A 16,153-nucleotide genomic window follows, 5' to 3' on the forward strand; every position below is an offset into this window, starting at 1 on the left:
GTATCGTTAGTCTTCAATTTTCGGACGAGCACAACCAAGCGAGATATACCTTCGATCGAATCACCCGTTCCCGGCGCCCTTCGTGCTGTCCCGACGGTAGTGCTCGAGGCGGACAAGAACAGGAACAAGCTCGGAGAGATTAGACAGACAAGCAGCGTTGGGCACGAAGGATGAAGAAAACTCGGACGGAAGAATTGCACGTCTTCCGTCAGCTCGCCTAACGGCACAGCTGTGCCCTCGGTACGACACAACTCGGGCGCGAACCCCGCAGTAAAAATACCAACCTTGACGCTTCATGTCTCCGCCCTTTCCGGGGTTTCAATCTCCTTCCCTCGCTCCCTCCTCCTCTCCGGCAACGGAGCGGGAATCGTCGGGTTGGCGTGAATCATGTCTGAGTTCACCGTCGCGAGGACGACGGCGTATTGCTAAAAGAAGAGGGACGGTCTTATTGACCGATGTCCCCGCCGACCCAGCGAGATTGGGGGGTAGGGGTGGGGGGAAGGGGGGTGATGAGAGAGAGATGGGGGAGAGATGGGGGCGGGGTCGTGGGTAGAAGATCGAGAGGGAAAGGAGAGAGAGAGTCTACTCAGCCTTTGGCATCTGGGTGCATCTTTTTCATTATCATTCATCTTCCCCGATCTATGCAACTCACACACAGACACACACAGAGAGAGATATATATATCCCACATGCGTATACCAATATGTGTATCAACATAGGTAGGTGGGTAGGTATATGCCGGCGTATATACCAACATCGGCACAGCACACCTACCTATAAATAGGTACACCAGTACCATAGCAATACGAGATAGGCATGCCGTACCTACAGGCGTATATCTACCACATGTTCCCCTGTTACCTAGCACAGACATCCGCATGCTTCCACGCTCGCTTCCCTGGCTTCTGCTCGAGGCTCACCAGCGGGCTCAGTTGCGGTGGATGCTACATGCCGCCGGTCTTGGCACTGGAGGCGCTGCACTGGAGGCGCTGCACCGCATGGCTGGACGGTTGGATGGGAGGGGCTGAGGGCGGACGACTTGTGCGATCGACACCGAAGCCTCGAAGGAGTCTAGCGCCGTCTGCGCACGCACACAATCAACTCCTCGTCGGTCATCCGATCCAGCCTAGTCGTCTGTGGCGGAGCGGCCGTCTTGGGGCGCCCTTTAAACAGGCGGGACCCCCCAACTCCGCGCGGCTGGCTCGATGATGGGACTCCTGGGTTCGAAAACCTGCTTGTCGCGCCAATCTGTCACCGAGCCGCTGGTTTTGGGCGAGGCTCTTTAAAATACCATCTCGTACGATCAGGTATCATCCCGGCGGGCTCTCTCCCTTCTTCGGACCGCCGTTTGCTAGACGAGCAATCTGGCACCCCGCTGATTAGGGTATCTCGAACTCGGCGCACCTGGATTCCAACACGCGCATTGCCGTTTCGCTGACGGGGTTGGGGCTCGGTCCTATAAATAGACGAGCAAGTTAACTTTTTGTGCTCCTCGATACCACCGCCGCGCGGGAGGGAAAAAGTCGCAGCCATGGCCTCCGTCGCGTCCGCCTCTCCGTCCTCCAAGTACAGCTTCCTCCACCCGGAGTCGGGCGACGATACGGAATCGTGGCACTATGTAGATTCGTGCGACCCAGCATCTGTCGGCTTAGTGCCTAGCCCAACGAGCTCGAGCCTCAACGGCTGGGGGATCGTCGGATATCCCAACCAGAACCAGATTCGCAACTCGCCCGTCGCCATGTCGCCCTTGCAGCTAGACCACGATCTACCCCGCGGAGTCCCGCCCACTTCGTATCCAGACCACACCGCGGGCGCGTCCGCGATGGCCTCCACCCGAGTCGACAGTCAATTGGTGTCGGGCCTCGACGACCAGCAATTCTTTGACAGCCAGAACCTGTTCTTCCACGATTCATTTCCTGGTAAGTCCCGGCGCTAGCGAGGGTTCGGCATTGAGAGGTCCAGCATTGATCGTCGGCATAGGTACTTTAGATATGCCGATCTATTCTTCCGCATTCCACGGCGGTATGGCCGATATGTCAGGGCTCGGGGGGCTCGGGATGGCGTCGGCGACGCAGCCGATCGACCTCGGCATCCCCCAGCAGTTTCGCAGCGACAACAACGTCCCGCCTTGGGTGCCGATGAACCTGAAGAACCAGGACTTCTCGGTTGGAGCGGACGAGAACAACTTCGTCACCCAAATCCCCCCACAGTCGTCCCCGGCCCACAGTTCCCTCCTCTCGAGCCCGAGGTCGCCCCCGCGCATCAAGCAAGAGCCTAGAAAGAGCGTAAGCCCCATACGGAAGGTCAAGAGCGGCGGGAAGGTGGAGAAGAGGCGTGCGGAACCGTCGAGCAAGTTCGTGATCATGACGCCGAACCTCATCAGCCAGCAGTCGGGGAAGCCAAACCCGTTCGAGTGCTTCGAGGCGATGCGCACTACGCAGAGGGGGAGGAAAGGACCGCTGGCACATGACACTAAAGAGAGCGCGCTCCAAGTCCGGAGGTTGGGAGCTTGTTTCTGTTGTCACAGGTGAGAGTTTCCTACTAGACCTCTCCCTCCGTCCTATCTATCCTTGCCCCAGTCTCGTTTTGCTGGGCGGTATCGGACTCGCTGACTTTCCCATCACACCCGTTGCAGCCGCAAGGTCAAGTGCGATAAGGAACGGCCATGCAAGAACTGCAAGAAGCTCACGGCTCAAGTACCCCAGATCATGTGCTGGCAGTTTGGGGATTTCCTGCCTGTGCTGTTCCCCGACTTCATCCGGAGCCACTTCAAGAAAGACCAGATGGCCAGCTTCCTCGGCGAGCATGTGAAGAGCTTCAGGGTGAACGGCGCGGAGCTGACGTGCTCGGTCGAGCTCTTCTCGGGCGCACGCTTCGCCTCGACGTTAACCGTGCCCGCCAGCTTCTTCACGCCCCGGACGGCCGAGATACTCCAGCACTGGCACATGAACATGGGCATGAACCAGATGGACCTCCAGCCCCGCGGCGCCGCCCCCATCGGCATCGACCCGGATAACGCCACCCAGCGCGAAGAGCTCAAGCGCCGCGCCCGCGAGTACATTCAGAACCTCGTCGCCGAACCTTTGTACGCCGAGCAGGTCACCGACTCCATTCGTTCCACACAGTTGCCGCGCAAGGTTCTGTCCATCGTTCAGCGCTACGCGCAACGGTCTCAGGTATGATAAATTTGTCGCCCCTCCTCCTCCTCCTCCTCCTCCTCCTCCTCCTCCTCCTCCTCCTCCTCCTCCTCCTCCTTTTTCCTATCACCAGGCAAGGGCGAGGAAATATAAGACACCCTCGATAGGCTAACGATATCGCTTCCTGCAGTCTGCGATGGTGAAGCGCGCGCTGTCGATATACGTAGCGCATTATGTTCTGACGCGGCAGCTGTGCCTTACGGCGGGCACGGTGGTGAACCTACAGCAGCAGCAGATCACGACGGGCCTAGTGCCCCGGGACGGCGGCGCGTGGATGACGGCGCGGGTGCTCAACCGGCAGATCAAGGCGGTGCTCGACGAGCTGCTGCTGCGCGAGGCGCAGTCGCTGTTTGACGGGTTCGCGCGGTCGCTCAAGCCGAAGCTGCGCCGCGAGTGGGCGCCCTGCGTCGCCGCCTTCCTCGCGTTGTGCCTCTTCATGGAGACGGTGGAGACGGCGGCGGACACGTTCGTCATCTCGCACAACGAGATCGCGCTCCGGACCAACCGCCAGCACCAGCACCGCCACGGCCGCTCCGCCCCTAGCATGCCCTCGTCATCCTCCTCTTCCGCAGCCCCGACCTCAGCCCCTTCTTCCACCGCTGCCGCTACGTCGGCGGCGCCGCCGACGACGTATCGCCGGGACTTCGCGCTGGCGCTGGTGCGCGAGATCGACAACTTGCCGTTCAAGCAGTTCGCGTACCAGTTCCACCAGATCTATCAGACGCACACGCGCGACACGGGCGCCAAGGCGTTCAACCCGCTCGTCGACGCCGACGGTGGCGACGGCAGCAGCGCCGACCTCGCGGCCGAACTCGACCCAGCCGCGGCGGATATGGTTGCCGAGCTTAGGGAGCTGCTGCAGGGAGACAGCTGTGAGTTTTTTTTCTAGGCCTTATTTTTTCTCTTTCCTTTGCGCCAATCCCCCTCCCACCCTCCCCTCCCGATACGTCGAGACGGAGACCTAACCGGGCAAAACGAAACAGGGCACGAGCTCGACTTCCTCGTCGCGGACTTGATCCTGCCGAACCAGGAGGGCCACCCGTTCCCGCGTGACGTCTCGCACAACTACACCGGACGCCTCGTCGCGCGGTTCCTGCTGTCCTTCACCGACGAGCGGTACTTGTTCGACGGCCAGTACTGAGCTTTTGTATCACCCTCATACGACTTTTCCATCTATCTACGCCTTCACGTCTGCTAGCCTGGGTTCTTTAGGGGGAGGAGGGGGACGGGGCTTGAGAGGACTTGTCCGAAACAACGTGCCTAGTTCTTCTCGGGTAGGCCGTTGTGCTCTTTCTTTTGTCGGAAGGCAAAGCAGGGCCGCGCTGTCTATGATTATGATTGAACGGATATATACGTATATAGAGGGAGAAAGGGGAGTGAACTATACGAGGGCTTTCAAGGTGCGTCGGCGGCGTTTGGGAGGGATGCTTATGCGGGAACGCTGGTTGGGTTGTCTGTACGCAAGAGAAGCGACGATATGGACAGGTGAGGTGGACAGGCGCGACTACGTCGGCATCGTAGAGAGGAATGGGTAGATGTGTACGTCTAATACTTACCTCCTGTATATCAACCGCTCTCAGGTGTATGCGTACTATTGGTATGGGATCGGTACGCATCTCGTCGTGGCCGATACGGAGGTGCTGTTCTCTCATGAATAGATGGTTATACACGCAACGTACATGCATGCATATAAAAGCCAGCTGTGTAATTTAGCGTCTTCTCGACACCTAGGTGGGCAGGTAAACACCTAAAAGTAAGGGCATTGTTGAATGATTACCTCTACATACAGGTATCTAGTTCAGTCTCCTGGTGCGAGAAAGAATCCCTCCCCTTTACACTTCTTTCCTTTCCTTTCTGAGACGCCCGCCTCGTGTTCGTCGAAACTATCGCCATCGGATTAGCCTCGCCGGGAACGGCGTGATCTTCCCTCGCTCCCGTCGCCGCTCCAGCTATTACTCGGCGCGGCCAGTGGCCTCATTGAACCGAGTCGCCGCCTCCTACGAGACAGCGACACCGTGTACGTAGAAAATTCACCCGAGGCCGTACGAGCACAGCGCTATATACCTCCACACCACGTAGAGTGTGTATATAGGCGAGAGGGGGGAGGGGAGCTTAATCCGGGAACCCCCCCCAGGCTGGGGTACTTTATACGTAAGAGGGCTTCGCAATCTGCCTCCCGATTAGGTGCCCAGCCAAAGTAATAAGGGGGAGTGTTTACGAGGCGGCAGCCTTAAGGCCTTCTTTACTACTTTACCTTATTCCTATGCCTCTGCTCTGCTCGCCTGCGTAACTCGTCACGTACACCCCCTTCTCTTACAGTTGCATGGCATCCTGCAGGCTTCGTCAGCCGTGATTCGAGACCCCGCAGATAGACGACCGACCAGGCGGCCCAACAGTCGACTGAAAACTTACTTCTCCCGCCCTCCGCCTTGTCGCTGGAATATTTATGGGACTCAGTTTCAAGCTGGTTTGAAAACAAAAAGCTAGCTCTTCTCTCCTCATTCATGTTTCTTATAGGTTTCCCCCTGTCACGCCCGCAGAGCAATATGTCTGCCATTTCGTACGATCGGTGGGTAAAAGCTCTGTCAACGGTGCTCGTTTTCCTGCCGGCTAACTCTTGCTCCCTCCCTCTCTCTCCGGCACGCGCGTACAGTATCGTGGCCTCAAAGCCGTTCTACCTCTATGTGGGCCCGAACAAGAAGGAGTTTGTGATGCACCTCGAGCTCGTGGCTAGCCTGTCGAAACCACTCCAGACCTTGGTGAAGGGCAAGATGAAGGAGGCTCGAGAGAGCGTCGCCGAATGGCCCGAGGTTGACGAGGGGACGTTTGTACGGTTCTGCGAGTTCGCGTACACCGGAAGCTACAAACCCGCCGCGCCGATTCGCCGGCCGCTGCCCAAGAGTACGTGAAAAGGACCAAGCCCTACCACTCTCTCCCCAGACATAGGTACACATGCATGAAGGTAATCGGAAGGGGAGGATGAGCCGGGCGATTCCAAGCCGAGGATGCAAAGACGAGCGAGACCGGTAGCACACGGTGATGGCGACCACTCGGTCGATGGCGAACTAACGCCGGAGTACTACGCAGGCCAGGAATCGCCGACGTCGCAGCCGGGGCAGAAGGGCCCCTTTGGCATATACGACGATTTGGGGATTGCGATAGAGGACGGCTACGTCTACGAGGGCTGCAGCATGCGCGGCAGCTACAACTGGCAGAGGGAGACGAAGAATAAGTGGAAGCTGTTCCAGGCGGCGGAGGTGGGGGCGGGGGCGGAGGCGGCGAACACGGAGGCGGAGGACGACTACGGCGAGACGCTGCTGTCGCACGCGCGGCTGTACGTGCTGGCGGACATGTACGCGGTGGAGCCGCTGATGGCGCTGTGCGTGCGGCGGCTGCACCGGACGCTCAAGGTGTTCCGGCTGCACGGCGGCGTGCGCACTGCCGACCTCGCCCAGCTGTTCGAGTACGCCTACCACAACACCCGCCCCGACACCCCCGGCCCCCCCGCCCGCGTCGACCGCCTCCGCGAGCTCCTCGCCGCCTACGCCGCCTGCCGCATCTACGAGCTCTGGGACAACCCCCAGCTCCGCGCCGCCCTCGAGATCGGCGACCTCTCCAAGAACATCCTCGCCCAGCTCCTCAACAGGCCCGACTAGCGCGCCCGCCTCCGAGACGGGTTCGTGTGCGCGCGGGGATGGGTGTGTAGCGTGAAAAAAGGGGGGGGGGGGGAGACTGGCTGGGAAATCGGAGGACTCGCGGCGGGTCGGCTCGGGCCGGTTGGATGACGATGGTAGCCGAGGGCTCCCTGTAGTAGGTAGGGGTAGGTAGAGAGAGACTTGCGCCCGCTCGCGCCATCGCCCGCGGAATGAAATACCAGGCATAATGACAACCCACGCGCTTTTCTCTTCTGACCGGTGGCGCGCAAACGGCGGGTACTAGCGGTCGCGGAGTCGTGGCGTAGGGACAACCTTGGGCGAAAGCTGGAGGGCGCGGGGGGAAGGGGAGGGGACGTTTCCTCCCATGACGCGGCTCCGTCCCATTATTTGCGCCGAGGGCGGACGCCGGCTGCGGAGTCTTGAGACGGGGGACGGTCGCGAGCGATGTGCAGCAAGGGCATGCCGATTCTAGTCGACGTGGAAGGTAGTTCGCCCGGCCCCCTCCCCCCTTAAACTCGGTCGCCTCCTATTTCTCGGCGGTTCCGACGCGCCGACCTGGCAGACGGCGTGTCGCGAACTCTCCTCCCCTATTCCACGTGCGTGCCTACGTAGTTGGTGATGACGCGACGGACAGGCACGGTACGGCTACAGCATATCGCAGCAAAGCACGGCGTGGCATGGCATGGGAGGTGTCATCGTGTCGTGTGTGTGGGATCTATTAGCATTATTATGACCGTATGCAGTGTCTAGACTACGCATATGTATGTACCGTAAGCTTTATATTCTACCGTCCCCTCACCGCCTTCTTTTCTTTGTCGTCCCTTCGTCCCTTCGTGCGTCGCGGTTGCGAACCGAGTCGATCGAGATAGCGCCAGCCCGCCCGTATGCGTGTGCATCGTATGGTGGGATGCGGTGCCTATAGGCGCGGCACCTATGAAGCATGGCAAGCGTTCACGCCTCGAAGCGCTGGCGGCCGCGGTCGATGCGGTTGAGGCTGAACTCCTGCGTGAGCAGCGACGTGAGCAGGCCGAGGCCGGCGAAGCCGATCATGGCGTAGAAGACGGCGCGCATGGCGGCGAGGTACGCGCCGAGGACGGGCGCAAGGGTCGCGGGCGGCAGGCCGAGCTCGCGCAGCGCCGGGATGAAGGCGATGGCGTCGTGGGCCGAGCCGTCGGCGCCGCCGGTGCCGCCGAAGAGCAGCGGCGCGAGCCCCGCCGGCGCGTCGCCGCCGAGCCGGGCCGCGGCCGACGCGATCGCCGGCGCGAACGTGCTGCTGAAGATGGTCGACCCCACGGCGAGCCCGACGAGCCCGCCTAGGCACCGGAACGTCAGCTGCAGCGCGATGGCGTGGCCCGTGTCGTTGACGTCGGGCACGCTCGCCTGCAGCGGCAAGTGGAGGAGGCGCAGCAACGCGCCGATGCCGGCGCCCCAGATGACGGGGACGCCGCGCAGCAGGTGGTCCGAGGAGTCGGCGTTCATGAGGGCGAGGAGGCTGGTGCCGAGGGTGACGAGGGCCCAGGAGGCCCAGATGCGGTAGCGGTAGCCGGCGAGGCCGGGGCCGATGGCGATGACGGAGGCGATCGCGGTCACCACGGAGATGACGCAGGTCGGCAGCAGCAAGAGCGCGGCGCCGATGCGCGATTCGAGCGAGACCGCCTGGAAGAAGAGCGGCAGGTACTGGAGCAGCACGTAGAGCACGGCGCCGTGCAGGAAGGCACCGCACAGCGTCGCGGTAAGCGTGCGCGAGCGGAAGAGCTTGTGCGGCACGACAGGCGACTCGGGCCGCGACTCGTAGAAGGCGAAGACGACGAGGACGGCGGCGCCGAGCAGCAGCGGCAGGATGGTCTGCCACGAGTTCCAGGCGAACAGCGCGCCGGCCCAGCTCAGGGGCAGGACGAAGACGGTGCAGCCGACGGTGAAGAGGGCCATGCCGCCCCAGTCGAGGCGCGAGGCCTTGTCGGCGAGCGAGCCGTCGAGGGGCCGCAGGTGGAGGAAGAAGACGAGCAGGGGGCAAGCGATGCCGAGGAAAGGCAAGTTGATCCAGCCGATCCAGCGCCAGGTGACGAAGTCGCTGAACAGAGCGCCGATGGTGGGGCCGATGATGCTGCCGATGGCGATGGGGAGGGCCATGATGCCGAGGTAGAGGGGGCGCTCGCGGAGGGAGGTCATGTCGGCGACGATGATCTCGCCGAGGACGTCGAGGCCGCCGCCGCCGAGGCCCTGGATGATGCGGCCGGCGATGATGGCGGCCATGTTGCGGGCGAGCGAGAAGGTGAGGGACCCGGCGAAGAAGAGCAGGAATGCGAAGTAGAGGGGCGGCTTGCGGCCGAAGACGTCGGACACGCTCGCGTACAGCGGCTGGCTGACGACGAGGCCGAGGAAGTACGCGATGCCGGCCCAGAAGGACTCGAGCGTCGTGCCGTGGAGCTCGGACGCGATCGCCTAGGCCGCGTTAGCAATTCGGGAAACGACTCTTCGTCGCCTTGACCCGAGGCCATCGAATCAATGACGGGCCGGACGGGGGGCAGGGCGAAGAGCGAGATAGACTAAGAGACTAGCACGCACCGGAATCGCGACGGCAAGACTGGTGGCGTCTAGCGAGTAGAGGAAGACCAGGATGTTGATGGCGAAGAAGGAGAGCAGGAAGGACAGGGGCTTCTTCGCCGGCGTGCCCTCGTCGGGTTGGGCGTCGGTGTCGGCGTCAGTGACGTCGGCGGCATCGGGGCTACCGCCACTAGACCGCTCATACTTGGTCTCTACCGGATTGGCGAACGCCGGCGCCTTATTCTCGGAGCTGTCACCGTCCCTCGCGCTCGAATCGCGGGAGGCGTCTGTGTTTGGGAGGCCCATGCTGCACGATTGCGGTCCAACACGTGTGTCTCGGTATCCCATCTACGAAAGGCAGGTCGGGCAGATGAGTAGGTAGGGAAGGAAATTATGGGTGGGGGTGCCCGGCCCAGGTGATGAGCAGGAGGCGAAGAAGGAGGAAGAGGAATGGGGAAGGGAAGAGGATTCCCGAGATGGTCTAATCGTTAGCGGTGATTGGGTCGGGCGCGATCTGCCTAGAAGACAGTTGAGCAGACGCCTCTTGTCGTAGAGGAGGCTGCCGAGTGTTTAAGCGGACGAGTCATGGTGTAGGGGATTGATCGAGTCGCCGGTTAGTTGAAGCTCGGATGGTAAGGTGTTTTTGACGTTTTTCTTCCGAGTAGGAGGTGAAAAGTGTTCAGACCGGTTGTCGGTGTGTATCGCAGGCGGCCTCCAGCGGGGTCAGCGCTTACCTACCCCAACGGCTCGTCACTATGAGTAGACGCACGGCAACCGGCTCTCAGCGTCTTAGGGGGCACCGCACAGGGCACAGGGCACAGGGCACAGGGCACAGGGCACAGGGCACAGGGCACAGGGCACAGGGCACACTCACTCCACTAGGTATGTTGAGGCATGTTTAGGTGCTGGCTGCCAGCATAATTACTAGGTACCTACCTACGAGTATTATGTCGGGCGGTCGGCAAGCTCTTCTTCTACCACATCTCTCCCTAAGCTACCGATTCTTCAGCTATAGATCCCTCAGCTACAGGCCCTTGCCCTTACGCGACAAAAGGGTTAGTCTGGAGGTGGTACGTCCCTATCCCGAGCCTTCGCGGTCGGCCAACGCGCACGGGAACGCGCACGGGAACCCGTTGTAGCATCGATGGGACCCTAGGTAGATAGAAGCGTGCTTCGCGGACGCCTGATGCCTGAGGAAGGAAGGGGATAAGAACTTGGCCAGCCGCTGTGCGCAATCCACACAAGGTACCTACTTAGGTACCTCCACTTCTACCTCTGCGCACCTCTAAGGTACCTCTAGGTTATCGCTTAGGGTACCAGCCTTAGGTCACAATAGGCACCCATTATAAGGAGAGCCGGGGCACCAACTGAGAAGCAACAAGAAAAAAAAAAAAGGTGGCTAGTCAGCCCTCACGCACCAGCTCACCCGTCATTCGACCCAACCGCGCCCAGCACCAATGTGAATGTGGCCGCGCCGCCGGGAACGGCATCCCTGTCGTCCATAGCCAGCTGCCCCCCGAAGCCTGCTGTCGTCGCCGCCAGGAGGCACCGAAGCTACGCCCTCGCGAGGTTCTGCCCGATGCACGCCCGCGGCCCATGAAACTAGCGAATTGCTCGTCGCCCTGCCCGTGTGGTTCGGTCGCCCGTCCGCCTCGATCCGCCGCTCGAGTCGAAACTCCTTCACCGACGGGTCCCATTATCGCGCGAGACCGGTTGAGAGCACCCAGGGCGACACCAGAATCTCCACGCCCCGCGGGATCCGCTGACTGCCAAGTAGGTCAGAAGCTGATCGCAGAGCTGCGTATTCGAAAAGTTCCCCGTCCGGACTAGGTGCGACAAGACGTCGACAAGTTACTTCGATAGTTCCGACTGTTCTCTCTCTGCGTGCTCTTGGGCCGAGGGAAGGTCCGTAGAGGACTCATAAAAGGCGGGTATATGACGGCAGAATACGTAAACGGGACGGCATAATTACCAGTAAAGGAGGTATATACCATCAGCTTCACCTAACCTCTCAAGCCGGCGTCGCTCGAGTACCCAGGCACGCCCTTAATCCTATCCAAAGGATAAGTATAGGTAAGACGCGAGAACCTCGTCGAATTGTGGAGTTTTGCTACGGAGTTTCCATTTTCCTATTCGTGTGCTGATTGGCTCTGCTAAAGGTAAAGCCTGCGGTTGGTTATCCAAAATCACCTACTACATGCGCACGTCGCCTGCTGATCTTTTGGATCCTCTCCCTGGGTGCCAATCGGACGACCTCGTCGTCCGTATTATTTGTGCGTGGCAAGATGCCGGATCCCGTGAGAGCGCCTTTCCGTTCGAATCCTTCCCCGCCTCGTAATATAGGGTGAGAAGACGAAAGCGGGGGAAAAGGAAAACAGACTACTCATAACCGAGCAGCGCCGAGACATAAAAAAGCTTGAAACGAGCGAAAACGTGCAAATACACGGTTTAGGTATAACAGCGCAGTCGAATCGTCTCCACTGCCGCCAACAGACCAGGTTTCCTTCGTTACTTTACAAGGGCACACCCTCACTTGTGCACCAGCTCGGTGGACCTGCAGGCGGACGACGGGGTGCGGGATCCTGCGTTAGCGCCTACTTTAGAGGCCGCGGCGCGTTCAAGTACGGACGAAAGGCTCGGAAGTCGAGTTTGTTTACCTCGACTTGAAAGCCTATCTCGACGGGTCCCTTTACGTAGCACCGGGGTAATTGTTGGATTCTGACTTAGAGGCGTTCGTCCAACAGATGATTTGGACAGCGAGCAGGACTAATATAAATGCCGGATCCCGCGCGGCAGACCAAACACCGGGTTCCGTCGCCGTCCCCACCCGGCCGCGCTACCGCTCTACGCTGTAAGGGCATATGTCCACCGTAAGGTGACCTATCGAATTAACGGGGCGTGCTCGCCGACAAGATCACCAGTCTTTATTGTCGTTGCCTACGGGCGCAGAGGCCGATCCTGATACTCGGCAACCTGTGAACAGCACAGCAGCAACAGAAACTACGACAATTGTGTTTCCTTTCTGGTTCCTTTATGCCTTGTATTCATTCGAAGTAGCTTTCTGGTTCGAAGGATGCTCTACAGGTAGGGAAAGCAAAAGCGTAGGTATAGCCTGAATCAACGCCGCCGATAGGAAACAATTCTACGTGTCGACTGCTTGTCCTGCTTCTCCCCTGCATCCTACCCTCCCCCTGTGCGCGTCCACCCGTGCACCCGTCTACGCTCAGGCGTCGGCCATCAGGGCGTAGATATGCTGGGCGGCGCGGGGGATCTTGGACTTGCCGTCGGGGCTCTTCTCGATGTCGATCATTTCGCGGACCCATTCGCAGATGGTGTCGACGAGGCGCTCCACCTCGGCCTCGGTGTTGGCCGAGTGGAACATGAGCCGGATGCGGCTCTGGCCCTTGGGCACCACCGGGTAGTCGATGGGGAAGGCCGACAGCCCCGCCAGCTGCAGGTGGAACACGAGCCAGAAGTTGTACCGCTGCCGCGTCCACACCGGCACGATGTGCGTCACGAAGTCCCGCGTCTCCCAGTTCTCGCTCAACGGAATCGACAGGATCCCCAGGTCGTTCGCCTCATCCCACACGTCTTTCGCCGTGATCGTCTTGAGGAAGTGCTTCACCAGGTGTTGGATCTGGTCTTGGTTCTGCGCGAACGGGGAAAGGGGGGGGATTGGCGTTAGCAAATGGTCAGGTATTTTCCGGGTAAGTGGGTGACTGGGTAACTAGATAGGTACGGGAGGATGGTGGACTGGCTTTTTCACTCCGGCTCCCCCTTTTTTCTTACCTCTTGCGTCTCTCCCGACCTGAGCAGGTTGTACGCCGCCCGGATCGCTGCCACCGTCGGGAACGAGGGCGCCGTCGTGTAGATGACGGAGCGCGCAAAATTCATGAGCGCCAACCTCACGGATTGGTTCCCGAGTATGACAGCTGCCGCGTGAACATTAGAATCGTGATCTAGCTTCAAAAGGGGGCAACGCGGCGACTCCTTACCGCCGGTCGAGGCCATCGCCTTTCCGAAGGTATGAACCCGGATAGCGATCTCGTCCTGGATCCCGAGCTCGGAGACGAGGCCAGCCCCTTGCGGGCCGACGATTCCCGTCGCGTGGGCCTCGTCCACAATGAACGCGACGTTTCCTTTCGGGCAGAGCTCCTTGGCGATCTCGATGAGCTCCTCGATCGGGCACATGTCACCGTCCATGCTGTAGACGGACTCGACCGACACGAGCACGCAGCGTGACCCGTCCTTAATCAGAGGCTGCGTGTCGAGGACCGAGGCCAGCGTCTCGCGGAACGAGTCGACGTCGTTATGGCGGAACGGCATGCGGCACAGGGCCAGGCTGTGCGCCATGCCGTCGTGCGTGCTCGCGTGGACGAGCTCATCGTAGATGATGGCGTCGCCGGGCCGCGGGATGGCGGCGAAGAGAGCGCTGTTAGCCTCATACCCCGAGTTGAGGATGAGCGCGGTCTCGGCGCCGTGGAAGTCGGCGATCTCCTGCTCTACCTGCTCGATGTAGTCGTAGTTACCGTCCATGAGCCGCGACCCGCCGGCGTAGAGGGGGAAGTTCGGGTGCCGCGCGAGCTCCTCGAGGAAGGCGGTGCGGATCTTGCCCGTCGTCCCCAGCGAGAGCAGGTCGTTGGAGCAGAAGTCGACCGCCTCGCCCTTCTTCCACGCGCTCTGCGTCCGCGTCATCATTGCATGGTCGCTCCGTCGCACGTCTAGGGCCTCCTCCAGGTTGCGGTAGAACGGCGGGGCATCCTTCATCCGCGGACCGTTGAGCTTCTGGGCCTTGATCCAAGAGGCCAAGAATCCTGCCGACATTTCGACGGGGAAGTTGGTCAAGACTAGGCTCGAAGCGTGGCACGTGTATGTGAGTGAGTGTGTGAGTGAGTGTGTGAGTGCGAGTGTGAGTGCGGGTAGGGTAATGGGTAATATTGGCTATGCGGCAGCTAAAGGTCTTGGATGGACAAGTCGGGAACATAAGCGGGAGACGAGTCGCGGAAACCGGCAGTTCTTGTTCTACCTTTGAGTCTCATTCTATTACACCGAAAAGCGGCAAATTCGGATGCATCATACCGGGGTGTTGCGATCTGCGTAGGAGCTACGTGGCGCCCGGGAACGGAACCCGGCGCGCTTTAATACGGCACAGCCGCCGCGGCGATTCTCCACTACGACTGCGATACGATCGTCCCGGTCAACGCACGAACCCACGAACCCAAAAATGTTTCGTCGCAGCTCGTGAGGGATCTTCCTTAGCCATACTTCGCGTGAGAGAACGAACGCGACAATATGGGTGCCACTAAGAGTCTACGCGGAAAGGTGATGGTCTCTTCATTCGAGGTCTCCGAAGACGCTAACATGAGGAGCAGACGGTATTCGTCACGGGAGGCTCCGGGGGACTGGGCAAAGCGATATCCAAGGAACTGGCGTCTAAAGGTGCGCATTCAAAGTGTTTATGCGTACGCGCTCCTGCTAACTGGGACAGGCGCCCACATCACGATCTTTTCGAGAAGACAGGGCGCTCTCGACGAAGCAAGACAAGAGATTCTCGCGGCTCGCTTGAGCGAGGATCAGGAAGTCAACGCCGTGTCGCTAGACTTATCCGATGCATCGAAGGTCTTCTTCTTCTTCCCTAGAACTCTCCGGTCTGGGACATGAGAGAGCGGTTCTGACAGTAACTACCAGGTTGATGAGGCATTCAGAAGCCAGCCTCTGATTGCAGATATCTTGTACTGTACAGCAGGCGGCAATCACGCCGAAAACGGATTTATCGTAGACATTGGGGCGCAGCAGATCGAGAACTGCATGAAAAACAACTACTATTCCGCAGCCTATCCGGCTAAGTCGCTGCTGGACATATGGACCGAAGATGACAAGAAGAAGGGGACCGATGGGACAACGGGGCCGCGACTCCGCCAGATCATTTTCGTCAACAGCGCCGCGGCCTTCCTCGGCATACCGGGCTCTATTGCTTACACACGTACGTCCTCCATTGCATGATGGTCGCGCGAGCCAGATAACTAACACTCTACCCGGCATGACATAGCCGCCAAAGCCGCCGTGCGCGCTCTCGCAGATACCCTGAGGATGGAAGTCCTCCGGTACAACGGCCCGGCGTCTTCGTACAGCATTCACTGCGCGTTCCCCGCCGACTTCGTGTCTCCGGGATTTGTCCTCGAGCAAAAGACGAAGACACCGCTGACCAAGCGCATTCAGGGGCTCGACCGCCCCTTCGAGGAGCTCGTGGCCCGCTTCCCAACGAGCGAGAAGGTCGCCTCGCTCATCATCGCGGCCGTGGGCCGGGGCGACTTCATCATCTGCGAGGACTCGTTTGCGGCCTCGGCCCTGTTCACCAACATGATCGGGCCCTCGCCAAAGAGGGGGCTCGGCATCGTCGACTCTCTGCTCGGTCTCCTGGTCGGGTGGTTTGTGTGGCCCGCGCTGAGACGAAAGTGGGAGGGGATGTGCAGGCAGGATGGCGAGGAGCTGCGAAAGAGCGCCAAGTGAACACCATCTTGAGATCTCCATCATACTCGGTAGTTTATAACAGCGCTCTGCACTTCTGAAGCTCTTTATTCCGATTCACCTTGGAAAATCACACAAATACGTCTTCTGAGCCCTAATGACTCTGCTCTGTGTTGTTCACCGTGGTGGTGATAGCGGGGCAACCTCACAACTTCGTGCCCCGGTACGATTCGTGTTATGACCTAGGTATTGCCAGGGTTGTGAGAAAGTTTTTTAGTTGAGTTTCAA

The 16,153-nt window shown here is 59.9% G+C and overlaps 5 protein-coding genes across 5 annotated transcripts; 3 read left to right on the forward strand and 2 right to left on the reverse strand.

The window, feature by feature from the left end:
* Positions 1–1,531: 1,531 nt before the first annotated feature.
* Positions 1,532–4,338, forward strand: GGS23DRAFT_602072 (uncharacterized protein; the record flags this gene model as incomplete). Its single annotated transcript, XM_051519276.1, has 5 exons — positions 1,532–1,919; positions 1,981–2,527; positions 2,636–3,176; positions 3,328–4,069; positions 4,181–4,338. 5 exons carry the CDS (start codon positions 1,532–1,534, stop codon positions 4,336–4,338), a joined length of 2,376 nt encoding a protein of 791 aa, XP_051376892.1.
* Positions 4,339–5,743: 1,405 nt separating this feature from the next.
* Positions 5,744–6,853, forward strand: GGS23DRAFT_591975 (uncharacterized protein; the record flags this gene model as incomplete). The annotated part of the gene is made up of 3 exons (XM_051517810.1): positions 5,744–5,766; positions 5,851–6,098; positions 6,285–6,853. 3 exons carry the CDS (start codon positions 5,744–5,746, stop codon positions 6,851–6,853), a joined length of 840 nt encoding a protein of 279 aa, XP_051376893.1.
* Positions 6,854–7,123: 270 nt separating this feature from the next.
* GGS23DRAFT_608759 (MFS general substrate transporter) lies at positions 7,124–10,539 on the reverse strand (the record flags this gene model as incomplete). Its single annotated transcript, XM_051520229.1, has 3 exons — positions 7,124–9,295; positions 9,419–9,578; positions 10,472–10,539. 3 exons carry the CDS (start codon positions 10,537–10,539, stop codon positions 7,805–7,807), a joined length of 1,719 nt encoding a protein of 572 aa, XP_051376894.1. The 3' UTR covers positions 7,124–7,804.
* Positions 10,540–12,620: 2,081 nt separating this feature from the next.
* GGS23DRAFT_591977 (putative aminotransferase) lies at positions 12,621–14,221 on the reverse strand (the record flags this gene model as incomplete). Its single annotated transcript, XM_051517811.1, has 3 exons — positions 12,621–13,046; positions 13,187–13,329; positions 13,393–14,221. The coding sequence occupies 3 exons, from the start codon at positions 14,219–14,221 to the stop codon at positions 12,621–12,623; spliced, it is 1,398 nt and encodes a 465-aa protein (XP_051376895.1).
* A 468-nt stretch (positions 14,222–14,689) lies between these two features.
* On the forward strand, positions 14,690–15,907 carry GGS23DRAFT_602075 (putative short chain dehydrogenase/ reductase; the record flags this gene model as incomplete). Its single annotated transcript, XM_051519277.1, has 5 exons — positions 14,690–14,719; positions 14,770–14,836; positions 14,886–15,016; positions 15,086–15,380; positions 15,447–15,907. 5 exons carry the CDS (start codon positions 14,690–14,692, stop codon positions 15,905–15,907), a joined length of 984 nt encoding a protein of 327 aa, XP_051376896.1.
* Positions 15,908–16,153: the final 246 nt, after the last annotated feature.

The sequence above is a fragment of the Durotheca rogersii genome, assembly GCF_024521655.1.
Source record: "Durotheca rogersii strain YMJ 92031201 chromosome Unknown GGS23scaffold_1, whole genome shotgun sequence".
NCBI classification, from domain to species: Eukaryota; Fungi; Ascomycota; class Sordariomycetes; order Xylariales; family Xylariaceae; genus Durotheca; species Durotheca rogersii.